We start from the raw sequence: 15,759 nt of genomic DNA, 5'->3' as shown, positions 1-15,759 counted from the left end.
CAACGCCTCGTCAAGGGCAGTAAGCACAATATAAATGCAATTACAATACAATACAATATGCTAGGCTCCCATCTGATCCGTCTTAGAGTGCTATCCTTAGGCTACGCACATCCTACCTTATAAACTTTCCTCATCTCTACAATCCTACCATGCATGCCTAAAATCCTTTCACTTGTGTATTTTAGCATCCCAGCTCTTGCGATTCCTATTCCCAACCGTCATTTTAGTCATGTGTCTGTAACTACATTAACTACATGGGACAGCGGCCTGAGGTAACCTGGTGCTATTGATAGTTAGTCAAATAAAATATTTTAATATATTTAGGCCCAGATTTACCAAGGCTTTGTGCCATTTCTTGCATCCCGCAGTTTGCCAAAAAGTGATTCATGTCATTTATAATTTGAGTGCAAAAGATGTATTTTTCACAGCGCAAAAATAATTTTATGACGCTTTAGGTCAAAGTTATAGATACTGAGGAGGGGGGGGGGGGGGGGGGGGTAACTGAAACTCCAATAGAGCTTGATACAAAACCTGATGTACTAAGATGGCAAGATTGGGTTTTGCGTCAAACACTAATGCCCAATTGAGCCATGCACAAAAAAGGGCAAATTTATACGTTTATCAAAAAAAGACACATTGGAAATGTGTTGCATTGCAAAGCATACATCTAATACGTGCGAACCTTCTGAGTTTGTCTGTGCATAGAAATTTGTATTGCAAGTGTAAGACTTGAGTACAATTCCTGTGGTAGACAGCACACAATCACCTATGCACGATGGTGCCAGGATGTACTGTTGCACAGCTTTCTTTGAGCACTAGTGCAGTGCATGAAACCAGCAGCAGGCTAATCTTTTTTTTTTTTTTATCTATGATGCTGTGCTGTTTTTTCTCCCTTATGCAATGCAACACAGCACATTTAGATGCTGGACAGCATGGTATAAAAATGTGTAAATATAGGGGTTTGATTGTCTGAAGTTCTAACCAGCAGACTAGCCCTGGAGGGAAGAGCTGAGGGCAGAGGGCTTGAAATATACCTTGTTGTTTTCAAACACAGACAGAAACATATTGTACATCCAGGCGCACTCATTCTACTTCCAAAAAAACACCTTATTGAAATCACATTATAAAAAGACACTTGCTATTTACCAAAACAACTTTTATTTTCATATAAAAATAGAATCATACAACAGTTTCAATTCTTCTTCCCATACACTTTGGACTGAGATGAAGTGGGGTGGAGGTGGAGAGAGCCCTTCTTCTATGTCTACTGCACCTTGATCGCTGACTGCCTTTAGTCCAATTGTCCCAGAACAGTGTTAGACATATTTAGAGCAAGAATAATTAAGGTTAAACTATAGAGGCTCATGAGAAAATATAAGATCACCAAAGGACACTGCTCAAATTATTGGACGGAGTGTACAGTTCATTAGAAAACTGCTGTCCATATGAGTCGAGTAGTGTCTGCTGATGTTTTTGTTGCCTCTAGAGGTAGTGGCCAATCAGTTGAGGTCCCGCACGGAAAAGATCGATGGTGTGTGGCAGATAGAGTCAGTATGAAGGAGCTAATGTCCTGGATGAGCTCAAAGTGTGCTGGTATTTTAGAGACAACAAAGAAAATGGATGCTAGGTACAGAATTCCAACCTGAAGACAAACATAAACCAAGCATTGGCAAAGCCAACAGGTCTGGTATTGGTTGCCAACCTTTTGGCATTGTCAATGCACATTTTATTTTGTCATTTTATTTTAAATAAAACTCTGTTTTTGACTGCGATTCCGGGCCCTTGCCAATATAAACAAAAAGCACTGGCTGAAAGCAGAAATATTATTTTGGATCTCCAAAAGCACATATTTCCATGCCAATTTCTAGCACTGAAGGAAACCACTCTGTGTGCGGATGTGCTCTTGTGAAAGAGTAGAATGCAGTCACTCACAGTGAAGTTAGCCAATGGCTGAAGTAGGCTGTCCCACATGCTGTAACAGGCAGAAGAAAATGTGAATGACAACAGAGAAATGGACGAAGAGAGCTGAACAAAGACCCTCCAGGTAGCTATATTATATCTTTAATGTTAGTAAAATCAAAAGGTCTCGGCTAACAACAGACCTAAATTGGAAACCTGTATCGACTGAATGTGGCAGATAATAGAACGTGTGTGAAACAGTTTAAATATATAACCCTGCCCACCTTTATCAATCAATATTGGTACCAAGTTCTGAATATTAGAAATAGTTTGACTAAAACATATGTGGTACTGCATTCCAGGTGCTTCATCCAAACCAAATTGGCTGCCTTATCCCAAGGCTTAAGGGGCACCTGAATGTATTTCTTTTATAGAAGAGCTCTTAGCGAGATTGATCAAATCGAAGCACAAGGTAGACACGACTCGCAGTCAGCAATCCATTTTCCAGTTAAAGCCCCATTTGTCACAGAGACTGAGCTCTTAATGTTGGTGGAAGGAAAAACAAAAAGAAGAGACGAGAAAAGAAAAGCAAAGAAGGGAAGAAAAAAAGAGGAAGAGAGAATAAAAGAAAGGGAGTAGAAAAAGTAACTAAGAACGAGAGATGAGGTAAAAACATATTAAGAGCGAAAAAAGGTAGAAGAAATGAAGACAGAAAAAGTGAGGAAAAAAGATATGAGCCTCACAGAAAGGAAAATGTGGAAAAGATCCACGTATGGAGAGGACTGACGAAAGAAAGACAGAAATATAGGAAAGAGAGTAGAAGAGAGAAACACGCAGAGGTCATGAAAGCCAGCATGCTAGCAAACTCTGGGAGAAGGGAAGGTTCATGTTGAGAATGTGTCCGTGGGATGCATGATTGACAAAATTGTTCATCGGTACAACTCCCTCAAGCTTATTCCAGTATAAGAGAGCATTACATTCTTAAATCGTAGTTGGCCCACAAACCCCTCCAAAGCCTCCAAACTCAACCCCACAAACACTGGCTTTGGAACTCTGTAACCGCTGTGAGATACAGATCCTTCCAGTTGCGTTCACTTTAGAGAGTTATTTCAATGTCTTTTACACTCTATGCATTGTCCACACAACTAAATAGTGCTCAGTGTTCTGCTACAAAATAGACACCATTCCATGGTTTGTGTGTGCAAAATCGGACTCTGGATATAAAATTAATTCTATACAGACAGTGGCGCCAACAGTATTTTCTGGAAGCGGGGTTGCAGGGTAAACAGTCCTGCTTCACCCGTAGGAAATATTTCAATCCCCCCTCCCTCCGGAGATTTTTACAAAATGTTCACTTGATCTACATAAAATCATTTCATTCTTATAAAAAAATAACATAAGAAAATGCCACAATAATCATTGGTGTAAAAACAAATGAAAAATATGTATATTTACCTGGTATCTGCTTTTGTTATACAATTTTGATTAAGCTAAACACATGTGAGAACTAACAAACAAACAATAATTAGCAAACATGTACCGGGGAGGAAAAAAGGAAAAGGTTTTTGGGGTAGCTGGGGTGGCTCAGTGCTGCCTCCTTTGGAGAGGACAAGTTGTGCGCTGAATGCTCGCGCAGACCAGGCTGTGCAGCTAACACGCTATTTGTTCGTGCTCCTTTGGCAGTTTATAAAAATACAAAAAGTACAGTGCAACAAAAAATTATAAATTTCAGTGAATCGAAAGTTCAAACTCATTCTTCTTCACTTCATTCTATCCATTGGGTTCATCTGTCACTCCTTCCGCGTGATGCCCGGATGCCGGAGCCTGTAGGTGAGAGGGTACCCATGGCGAAGGGGGGTGTGCGACTCAATGCCTGAGTGGCAATCAAAGTATTGTCATTGATATCTACAACTATCCCAGCTGCTCCAAGCAATCTCTTACTTTGGGTACTCTATCTTGTGTTATGGCATAGTTAAATGATGGCTCTTCTTGCCCTATTATCTAGTGATTAATGTTCATTGAGTAATGACTGTAAACTATTCATATCCCTTCAAATCCTACACGTGAGGTGGAGGTCTTAAGAGATATTTTGCTTTTATTTTCTTTCAAGCAAGAAATAAGGCCCCTTAGCAGTTTTGAAAAATTATACTTTACGGTGTTTTGGGATTAAGAAAGCAACCACTGTTTAACCTAAAAATGAATATACATCTTACAAAACAAGTTTGCACCGATGCAAAGTTACATTTGCTGCCTCTTGTTTCCAAATAGAACAAGAGTAAGAGCAAAAGCCATATAGTGCTTGTATGCCAAAAACAAGCAAAGAAGGGCCTGCTGGCACGAGATGGGGCTCTTTAACGGCCGGCACGTTACGTATAGTGTGTTGGGATCTAGAATGCATTCACTGCGTAAAACATTACCAGGCCATACTTGGGTACTAAACTTATCCTATCCAAATTGTAAACTATGCTGAACCAGATGCAGAAGGGCAGCTTACCTACTATGTCACAGTTTTTTTTTAGCATTCTTAAAAGCAAGATGCCTCGGAACTTCACATCACTGGAAAAATAATAATATTATCCCGATTGTCAAAAATATTACGGTCAGAACAGGGACTAGTAAAAAAAAGTTCTGCAAATATACATTTGTTTGGCAATGTTTCAATCTCATATAAAATCCCTTTTATTTTGTATACCTTAGAGAAAGGTTAACTCCCGCTCTATTTCTCCATAACTTGTATGTTACTGTTATTGGTCACTCCTGCCATTGATATCTAAGATATTTGATCAGCATTTTTATCCTCCTCCCATTTCCCTTCCCGTGTGTCTCTCTCTCTTCCCCATGAGCCTTTGTCCTTTCATTACACTTAATCTCCGCTCACCCATTTTCCTTTTCCCAGCCCATGGCCATCTACTTCCTTTTCTGACAAAGGGTGGCAGGCGGCAGGTATGTAGTTTAATTTCCTCCTACCCATAACTGTTGAGAACAGTGAAAATACCAAATAAGTGGGAGCACATCAAGAGGATTTTCTGTTGAGCTTCTGGAGGGGAGATTTTTGGAGCTCACGGGGCAGGGGAGGAGATTCAATTTCATCGTTATCAGAGGGCGGTACTAATTCTTCTATTACTATGCCATGAATAAACTTTTAGATATCTTCTGTGGGTCAACGTCGCATTTCCATGTAGCACACCATCTATGACATTTCTGTGCTCTATGTACATCTCTTATGGAGTCTCTAAAGACTTTTATTTATTTCCTGCAAAAAACATTTGAGGGTTCCAAACATTTTGTATAAAAAGACAAAGAGGTCTACGGAGGTTTGTATACTTCTGTAGGACTGTGGAGAAAACTCTGGATTACTACTGGACTACTCAACAGATAATAGACCTACTTCAGTGTGAAATGTCCATGTAGTCCCTGAGAAAAGTTCGATAAGGAATAATATTCCATTTTATAAGCACAGACGCCCCATTTTAAGGATTCAGTGCCATAAACCAAGGGAGCCGTGCTCGGACAGCTCGTGTGCCGCCCCTGGATTTTGGTGCTTATTCTGCCCAGCAGTGAGTCAAACTAGGTAAAGGCAAATGGTGACTTTGGAGAAAAAATAATTCCTTTTAAAAACCTCTGTTCCAAATTGTGCGGAATTTTTAAATTCACCATCCTCACTACCTTAGTCAAAATCCGTGGACCCCAGTGATTCTTTAAATCGCATTTGAAAACCATAACAACCTCACTGCAATTCAAAATCTAGTCCTGTCATTCTATGAGGCTTAATGATTTTTTTAGATAGATTCAGGAGCAAGAGGCATGTTTTTTGATGGAGTGCGCAATGAGAAATTCTCTTTAGTAACATTAAAAGTACTGATCAGCTGTGAGAAACCTGGGAGAAAATCAATTTTTTGGGATCTGAAAATAACCATGTTTCCATGCCATCCTTCCAAAATCCATTGTGTCCAAAATATATTAAACACTTCAACCTAACAATGTCCCTCATTTTAGGTTTTAACGTTAAAATCTTTAGAGTTTATGAAGGCTCTTTCTGTAAAAGTCTAAATGATTACAAGTGCCTCACCTAAAACAATGTCCACTTTTAATGTCTCCTAGAAATAGAAGACATACTTAATGGACTTCCTTTTGTGTCAAAATTCTGTTTTTTAACTAGCTTTAAGTTAACCTGGTGTACATACCTCTACTAGGTGTGCTTTCCAGCTCAGGGCAAAGATTATTTGTTTAACATTTTCAACAGATGGAAAGTATTTCCTATATAATTCAATGAAGGTCTAATTTTAACTTTCCTATTCTGGGCAAACCCACAAAACACAGTCCTAAACATATCGGAAATCCAAAATGGTTGCTACATTTGTTGATAATGAAGACCAGAATTGCTAGTGTAGCCTTTCTTTTTCCTTTTCTTTTTGTGGATTCTCTTTCTGCAAAGAGCTTTCTAACTTTTCTCAACCCACCCCCTTCCATGATTGTTCTTCTAGACGCTCAACGTGATTCCTCACATGCTTTAACTCATCATATCAGTTATGTTTAAGGCAGACACAACAGACCTAGTTGGCACTTGCTACCATCATTGTGGCTACTGGCCGCATTGTCCTGGGTCATCCATTCGGACCAGCTCACAATACGATTTTCGACCTGCTCTTTTTTTCCATTTTGAAAACAAGACATAATGGGCCTGGTGTTTGAACAGAACAGTGCTAAACCTCACTGTCTGGTCAACAATCAGGACAGTTACCAAGCCTGGGTGTGGGCCTGTTGATGCTGATCTGGCTCTGTCAGTCCTCTTCTTCATTCACTGAGTAGCTCCCAACATGCATGCTGGTCCTGTGCTTTGAGCTTGCACATGGGGCCTTTACAAAAATGTTGAGAACAGAAAAGCTGCCTTAGGATCCAACCTCACCATTCTTATGGTCCTTGTGTGTTTTTTTTAGCTATGTTCGCACTGCGTCAGTCTTTTGGAAGAGATTGCTGTGCCAGTAGTCTGGGTTGTCAAAGGCACCATTGTTAGCTTCGAGCGTCCTGAGGGACTTCATGTACCCACTGGGTAAAGCCTCTTTGTGGCACGGGGAAAGGATTTTTGAAGGTAAAACGGCATAGTTTGAGACTGTTGGGCCCACCCTGGAATCCATCTCCTCATAACCCTGCTCCAGGAGAGATCCACGGACCGCTGGAGTCACAGTCCGCAGGTTGGAGTCCCGCTGAGAACTATTGCCATTCATGCTTGTGTAGTCCTCATGCTCTGCCTCTTGGCTCCCTATGGTGCCACGGGAGCCGCTCCTCATTGGACGTTTGTTCATGTACTCGTACTCCTCTTCGCCGTTGTTCTCTGGCTGGCCCCTGGCTGGCTCTGCAAGGAGGCTCTGTGGTCGAGAGCTGTATCTGCTGCCATTGGAGGTGCGTCGACTGGATCTTATATCCATATATTCATATTCCACATGCTCTGGGGGAAGGATAGGCTGTGGGGTGGGATCTTGTGTGGCCACTTTGTTCATGTACTTGTATTCGCCATTGTCTTCAATATCGTCCTCCTCCATACCCACACTGAAAGCAGGCCGTCTCTGCCGCTCCTTCGAAGTTCCCTCTCTGGAGGCATCAGGGATGGCTTCTGTTGGTTCTGAAAGGGAAAACATGCATTTAACAATCAATTCATAATTTACATATTTACATTTTCCAAATGGGGCATGGGTTCTTATGCAGAAACTAAGGGGCTTACGCAAAACTCAGTTTATTCATTAGATTTAGCCTGTGAATGAACAGAAAACCCGGAAAAGCCAATCTAACGTGAGGTATGCCTCACACAACTGAGTCTGCTCAGCTTAATACAGGTTTCTGCATTCTAATTTCTGAGATAGAAGGAAATATCTTAAATGAGGGAGGTGAAATTAACAGGGAGCTCAGAGAGACTAACCTAGGCTAGATGCCTAGTTTGGTTTTAGCTTGGAGGTCTGCAACCATGCCCTCAGCTTTGTATTGCACATCCCCTGATCCCCCCATTCCTACCTCGGTTGCCTTGTTTGGCTAGGACGTAGCCGTTGATGTCTTCTTCTGTATCAGGTGTAGTAGGTACGGTGAGGAGGCTTTCCCGCTGTGAGTGATAGGCACTGTCTTGCCGCGAGCGATGGCGACTGCTTAGACTGTCACACACAGACCTGTCCTCATTCATTTCCCTCTCAGAGATGGTACCACGGCCCTCAGAGGATTCAGATAGCGTCCGGCCTGTGGATTCCTTTCGGATGCGCAGTGTTAGCCGAGATCCCAGATCGCTTGGTCGTGAGGAGTTCTATGTGGTCACAGAAAATGGAGTGGGAACATAAAATGATCTATAAATGTGATGAGCTCTCAGGGGTGTAAGTAGGTCCCCTAGTGATTGTGCATGATACTTTACATACCTCCTTAATAGTGAAAATCCCCATCAGCTTTAGGGAGCAGTGATCTGCTTCTAAAAGTTCCCATATTGAAGTAACTGTTTTCTTCTAGGGGCCTCATCTTTCCCACAGTAAGATGCTCCACCCAACAGGTGACCCCAGGATTCCAACCACAGTCCACCCATATCCTGTTGTGCATTGCTTACGTCCATTTTTCCAATTACCACGTTCACACTGAGGCCTTTACACAAACCCATCACAAACTCGCTTGCAGGCACAGCACATTCTGTTTTTGCATAAATGCATCATCATCCCATATGCAGGAGGAGTAGGCTCTGCACTGTCTAGAGAGGTGCGGGTCTCAGTTATTCCACCACCCTAACTCCCTATCCTCTTTGTGCTACAGAAGCTAACATTGGTCTACAAATACATGAAGAATGTACATACCTGACGAGATACACTGAAAGGGGTCTGGTTCATAGGGATGTACCCAGCATCAAGACTAAGCTGGGTTTGACTCTGCAAAGAAAGACAGCTGTGAAACACAGGCCTGACAACAAGGGAGATTCACAATTGCACACCAAATGCACACAACACAAAGACACACTCTATCTCGCTCTAAATAAATAAATAAATATATATATATATATATATATATATATATATATATCCTTCCAGTACCAATTATCCAATATAAATCGGACATCACACAAGAGGCGAGACACTTCAATAGTTTTCCTCAATTATTTTAATCTCGCTGTTATGCGTTTCGGCATTATTGCCTTGTTCACTATTGTTTTTTTACTTTTATGCTGAGTGCGGCTCCCACTTCAGGGACACCACGCTCTGTTTAAGCTTTTATTTTTCTTTACTGCCGAGCGCTGCGCCCACTTCAGGGACACCGCGCTCTGTTTAAGCTTTTTTTTTTTTACTTCAATGCTGAGCGCCGCGCCCACTTCAGAGACACCGCGCACTCTGTAATGCAATAGGTCTCGCATTCTTCACACTTTGACCTAATGGTATGGTAAATGACAATGCCTTTTATTGTTCCCGGTTTTTTAAACACATGAATGAAAGGCATTGTCATTTACAATGCCAATAGCTCAAAATCTCGCAATTGCAAGACCTATTGCATTGCAAATGCTTGTTAGCCCTGGGGGTCGGGTACCTTGCATCTTTAAAAGAGGTCCAGAGGCCTTCTATATGTTTTGTAAATGAGGGTCACAGGAGTTTACGAACAGGCGGCTCCCTATCTCCGAGGAGTAGAATACTGTGTAAAGGGATTTCAAGTTCATTTGTGTTACTAAAAGAGTGTGTGACCCTTCTCGCTCTTTTTAAAGATATGCCTGGTTTTGTTAGGTGCACATCTAGAAATATGGGTTTCTGACTATCACACGCTATCTTCAGTATATTAATACCTTCTGCTGGAGCGACAAGTAATCTTGGAATCTCCACCTAAAATATAAACTGTTGCCTATGTGAAGAGAATCAATGTTCGTCCATTCTCTAAGCCCAACCAATCATCCCTTCTAAAGTGTGCCACAATGTCATTCGACTGATCTCTACTGCTCCCACAAACATCCTTTTGTTTTCCTCTACCAGCAGAGCCATGATGGGAAATGACATTGCCACTGAGGGCGGTGGTAGTAGTAGCCTTACTTTATTTTTGTGTACATTTTAAAATTCTGTACAATAAATAACAAAATCTAGATACATTGCCATTGAGGGAGGTGGACTCTCTGAATGGAGTTGCCTTCTCAAGAACAATGCTCCCTCCACTCAGAGTTCAATTGGAGAGAAAACCTAAAGTTAGACCAGTTACTTCCATGACCCATTTCTGCTTGCTAGTGCATGAAGCACATGTAGAACATGCCCTGCTCTCTTCTCATTGTTGCAAATGACTGGTACAATGGGAAAGTCTCTGATTGGATTTCGGGAGGGCTTGAAGTTTGAAACTAATAGCGGGATCTATTTACTCTTGTATTGCCAGATTATGCGCCGACTTTTGAGTTTGCAACAAGAGCCACCAAGCGGTCTTTTGAGCTAAGGTTTATTCTTCTGGACAAAATAGCTTTTCTCCAGATGAGTTCCAGTGGAATGTATGTGAGCCCTCTTGTACTTTCAGTCACTGTTTGCCAGCCACTCATTTTCATCTGTGTCGCTTTGACGCTTGCGCTTAGAAACAAGTGTGGTAGTTAAATAAAGATAGACACACGCATACATAGTCTTCCCCTTACCCTGGAGGAGTCGATGCGCTGGCGGGAGGTCAGGTGGTTCATGGACATGTTGAAGAGGGAGTTGACTTCCTCATCCTCCAGCTCAGACTCTGGATCCACCATGTCCATGTCGTCCAGCTCCATATCTGCTATAGATCCTGGGGTCTCCGCATTTGGGGTGGTACTGTGGGATCGGGTCTCTCTCTGGGAAGAAAGAAGACAAAAGTAGGTAACGGTTTAGGAGACACTGGAGAGTGATGCTTCACAACCCATACTGGTTGCAGCAGTATCAGGTTCCCAGTCAGCAGCGAGTGGACTGCGAGGACATTGGTAGGCCCCAGAATTCCATCTAAACATCAAAGGGTTAACTTTTCCATCTCAAAGGGAAACACAACAATTTCCACACAACCCTGCCTCCTCCAAAGTGGCATCTGATTAATTAGTAAAAGCAGCATTATCACGCCCAAGCTTCATTTCAAAAGCTCCTAAATGCAATCATACCACCTCCATAACATCATGAAATTAGCGCCTTAGTGTACTCTTACTACCTCCTAGGTAGATGAGGCCTTCTCGCCTCCTCTTTACTATTTGACAGTGTTCTAAATGCAGCTTTAACACCTTTCAAACCTCACGTCCAGTGGCGGCTGGTGACTTTTGAAAATGGTGGGTGTAAACTTTTTGTCAGAGTGCATCATGGCGAGCGAGCGGAGCGAGCGAGCCTGAACATCTTAAGGGGGGTTCGGGAAAATTTTGAAAAAAGAGTGGGTAAATGGTGCATTTTCAAGGAAATTTGAGAAGCAAGAATGTTAATAAAGCAATTGTGAAAGTGCAGTTATTACATTAATAAAGGGACATCATATAACAACATGTAGATAGAAATGTTTCTGAAGCTAGACCCTGCCAGTGCCACGCACCTCTGAGCAATATATATGCTGTGTACCAGCAGGGCCTAGTGTCAGAAACTTTTCTATTTTTATGTTTTTTAAGCTATGCCCAGTGCTGGCACTCAGTGTGTATGCTTCTCAGAGGTGCATCACGCGTGGCAGGGTCTGTAGCTTCAGAGTATAAATGACTTGGATGCATCGCATATGACAGAAATGCACAATACTTTACTAGAAAGCGCTGTAAATGACTTGGATACAAATGTTATGACAGGGGTGCAGAATCAAAGCGCTGTAAGTATCTTGAATGCATAGCATACAACAGGGTTGCAGAATACTTTAAGGGCAAAGAAAGTTTTGTACGTGGTTTGAATGCACAGGATATAACTGGGATGCATAAAACATTACTGCGAATGACTAATGAACATTTAAATCATCAAATGCTGTAACATGCTTTCATTCTATAAATATTTTTATAATTCCTATCAAAAATACACTAGAGAGGAGAAATACATTGTCACTTAAAGGCCTGGGTAAATGACGTACTAATTATCGAGCACGCATCAGCCTCTTGTAATACACAGTCCCTGATTTATTTACCACATCCTCGGTCATAAAGAAAACCTCCAGTTTACATTTCTGCTGCTCAACGGTGTGCCTTTTATGACGGACACACACACAACCAAGTACTTCGATGGTTACACAATACACAACCTACTTTATCCACATGACATGACATGAGGTCTTTGAAACCTTACTTTGAAAATAAAGAATTTCCATGACCATCTATTTGTAGAAGATTAGGGAACAGAAAGAAAATCCAATAACATATTTAAAGTTTTGAGGCACCTATATTCGGTTGATGGTAGACATTACATTATGAAAAACAGGTTACTGAGAATTTGCAAATACCCTCAATTCTGACACACGTTTACGGGTTATTTGCTGATATATGCTGATTCCAATTACTTTGCGCCACTGGTAATTGCAATCCGTGTGCAAACAGGTGTTTGCAAAGGGGCTCCAATTATCTGGCCCACTTGTTATTATGGTTGACAACTGGTAAAGAAGACAAGCCCCAGACAACAGTACGAGACAGAAGCCCTCCACCCACAAACTTCACGGATAACGTGGTACGCAATGCAGATCTTCCACTGACATTTCTGTATTTCAAAGACTGCACCGGTGAAATTTGGAGCGAGAAGATGATGAAAAATAAGAATTATGTACTCCTCAGCCAGTCCAAATGTTGTTGAAAGACTACACTTGCATTCCTGCAACCTATTCTACCAGGCCCAAATGAATACAGTTCTAATAAACATTGTGTGCAAAATGCGAAAGCGTAAATGCTGTGTGCCGCTAGATGTCACCCTCTCCTCTCCCTGGGTAATGGACAGCACGCTGCTCCTGCAGGCTGGCATGCCGCATCTGTATCGAGCAGGAGGACCGGGTTTGTAACGGTGTCTGAATGTTAAACACCCACTTTAGGCAGGGAAACAGTACATACGACTAGACACGCCCATAATCACAGCACGTCACAAGCACAGTCACAACATTGCACTTTCACTAACACACAAGTACGGCGCTGGCGCTGCACACAATGAAACACAGCACTGCAGTGCAGACACACGGGCAGGCATGCCCCGCACTGCACAATCACAAATGTGCACAGACTCCGCACGCATTCTTTTCCCTTGCCTTTGGATGGAAGCTACGATTCTCACACTCGTGAGCGGGGGCTTGCCTATGTAATGGAAGAGCCCATGACGTGTAGCACGTAAGCCCGCAGTAGGTGGCAGCGGGAAATAGCCCTCAACCTATGCATCCAAAATGACTTTGCCGCAAGATACCACGCGCCCGTGCCCAGGGCCGCAACTTCCTTTGGTGCAGCAGGCGCGGGCACCGGGGCCCAGAGGCAGGACCACTGAAACCTCAATATTTATGCATTTTATCTTTCAAACATCAGCGAGTTCACCTCATTTTCGCGCTCAGTAGGGTTTTGGTGGAGATAGTTAAAATTTCACTTCAGTAGGAAACTGTTTCCGCACAGACAATCGCCACAGAGAATACTGCATATATTGAAGCACCGTGGCACACTGCACACACACAGCCGTGGTACTCCATAAAGAGAACAAAGACACTTCAAACACGTAAGTGTAAACACATCATTACTCACAACCATGGCGCGGTAAACATACAAGCACAGCACTACCCACATACACAATCACAGCACTCAGTCCATACACAAACCACAATTTTACGATAAAAAGGCCATAGCACTGTATGCACACCAGGCGCAGCCGGCATGACTGGAGAGGGTAGGGGGGGTAATTTAATCAATAAAAGAACTTACTAGGCATCTTCTCCGGTCTCGCATCACGTCTGCTCTGCAACGCGGTGGAAGTAACTTCTCCCCGCTCTTTTCTTTTGCCAATTAGGAGACTGGGGGGCCGGGCGGCTGAACCTTGTTGACTCTCCTGGTATTTGATAGGGCATGGGGCGACTTTGCGCAAAACGCATCACCGCCCGAGCAGGAGCCTATCTTCAAACTCCTGCTCTACACAGGGCATGCGCAGCAAACCTAATGGTTTGTGAATGTGAGTGAGGGGCTTTGCTCCTCTCTCACATGCGCAGACCATCTTTTGAACTCCTGCTCGTCTCTGCCTGCGTGCGCTGTGCGTGACATGCGCACAGCGCACTTTCACCATGAAGCGCACAGGCGGGCCCGGAAATGTAAACAGACGAATTGTAAGCTGTCAATTCGTCTGTTTACATTCCTGTTCACCTGCTGCCCGTTTCTTTTGTGGGGCGCTGCCCCAACGCCCCTAATGGACCAGCCGCCACTGCTCACGTCCAAAGCTCTTAAACACAGTCCTATTACCTCTCCCAAGCCCACATTCCACTCCTGCCTTGCCTCCTTCCACCTCTACACCTGTCTCCCATGGTGGGAGGATACTAACAACCGAGTCATGCTCGGCCAGACTCACCTTCACCACTAGGTATCGCGGGGGATCCCGTGCCATGCGGGTGAATTCGTTGGCCAACTCCTTGAACGTTGGCCTTATGTTCTCATCAATCATCCAACCTGCAATTTAGGGAGATTGTGAGATACACTGGGCAATAATGCACACAACACCATTTGGTAAAGTTGCGTTTCTGTTCACCTCTTGGAAGGTATATCGCTTTAAGAGCATTTATGTAGCACATTTCTGAAATGTATATGATCCCATATCCCTTTCGGTGTATGCCCACCCATTACGGTTCTAGGATTCTCATCCACCGAAGTCAAGGTAGCCGGCAGACATTGTTTGTGATTGTGTTTAGTATTATTTAGTTATGATTAAGGCTCCCTGTTTTCCATTTTTACAGATTTTTACGGATAAATACAGACCGAAAACATTTATTTTCTTGTCGGTGTTTATTTTTAAATGTGGACAAAAACGGAAATTGGGTTGCTTTTTGAGTAATTATAAATACTGTCTGTCAGGCCAATATCTGTGTGGATTGATAGGTAAGGGTAGAAAAAGAAATTAATTTTAGTAAAGAGGCTTTAGCAGAGGCAGATATACACAAGGTTGATACTGAAATTTGCATATTTTCTTCTAAGCGCATTGATTTATCTTCTGTGGATGGTTACAGCATTGAAACCTGGGAGACATTCAAGCATGAGTGCATATTTACTGGTTAAATAAATGTGGAAATATACAAATTTCTGCTTAATTTTTCCATAAACCCCAAAATGAATATGGATAAATGCAGATAAAATTAGTAAAACATAAATATGAATAAATACAGACGGATATATCAAAAAACATAAATACCATAAACCCGGGAGCCCTAGTTATGATTCATATTGGACAGTGGCTAATTAGGGTAGAACTTCTGGCTACTATCATATTAGATTTAAGCCAGCTGCATCCTGTTTTTAGTCTGTGATACATTCTATGTATGGATGTGTGTGCTGGATAAAATAAATTACAGGGTACTCACATTTCACCATAACCATGTAGACCTCGATGGTGCAGATCTGTGGCTGAGAGAGGCGCTCGCCCTTTTCAAGGAGGTCAGGCACCTCGGACAGGCGTACACCAGAATAAGGCTCCACCCCAAACATCATCATCTCCCAGACCGTCACACCTGCATGAAGAAGAGTGAGCTTAAGAGGCAGTACCTTAAAGGGAACTTCAAAGTAACTCCTCGTTTGGATGACTAGATGGCTCAGGGATATATGGTGAGCTATACCAATAACCTTAATTCTAATCAGAGTTCTGACTAGTAAAAGGTTTTTCATCCTCACAAAGCCCACGCTGGGCAAAGTCGCAGGCTGTGAGGGGAAAAGAGACACACAATGTAACAAAGTGAAACTGTGATTCACAAATATCATTGTGACTC

The 15,759-nt window shown here is 42.6% G+C and overlaps 1 protein-coding gene across 2 annotated transcripts in view; it reads right to left on the bottom strand.

The window, feature by feature from the left end:
- Nucleotides 1-1,139: 1,139 nt before the first annotated feature.
- Nucleotides 1,140-15,759, bottom strand: part of ERBB3 (erb-b2 receptor tyrosine kinase 3) — a 241,740-nt gene continuing 227,120 nt past the window's right edge. For both annotated transcript variants that reach the window (XM_085600288.1, XM_085600289.1), the window contains exons 23-28: nucleotides 15,358-15,504; nucleotides 14,355-14,452; nucleotides 10,508-10,690; nucleotides 8,718-8,789; nucleotides 7,906-8,185; nucleotides 1,140-7,519 (exon numbers count right to left, since the gene is read on the bottom strand). In XM_085600288.1, coding sequence (XP_085456414.1) covers nucleotides 6,837-7,519; nucleotides 7,906-8,185; nucleotides 8,718-8,789; nucleotides 10,508-10,690; nucleotides 14,355-14,452; nucleotides 15,358-15,504 — 1,463 coding nt within the window. In that variant the 3' untranslated portion in view covers nucleotides 1,140-6,836. The remainder of the gene's footprint in view (nucleotides 7,520-7,905; nucleotides 8,186-8,717; nucleotides 8,790-10,507; nucleotides 10,691-14,354; nucleotides 14,453-15,357; nucleotides 15,505-15,759) is intronic.

The sequence above is a fragment of the Triturus cristatus genome, chromosome 4_2, assembly GCF_964204655.1.
Source record: "Triturus cristatus chromosome 4_2, aTriCri1.1, whole genome shotgun sequence".
Classification (NCBI taxonomy): Eukaryota; Metazoa; Chordata; class Amphibia; order Caudata; family Salamandridae; genus Triturus; species Triturus cristatus.
The sequence above is the reverse complement of the archived record's forward strand: the minus strand, read 5'-3'. Positions and strand labels throughout refer to the sequence as shown.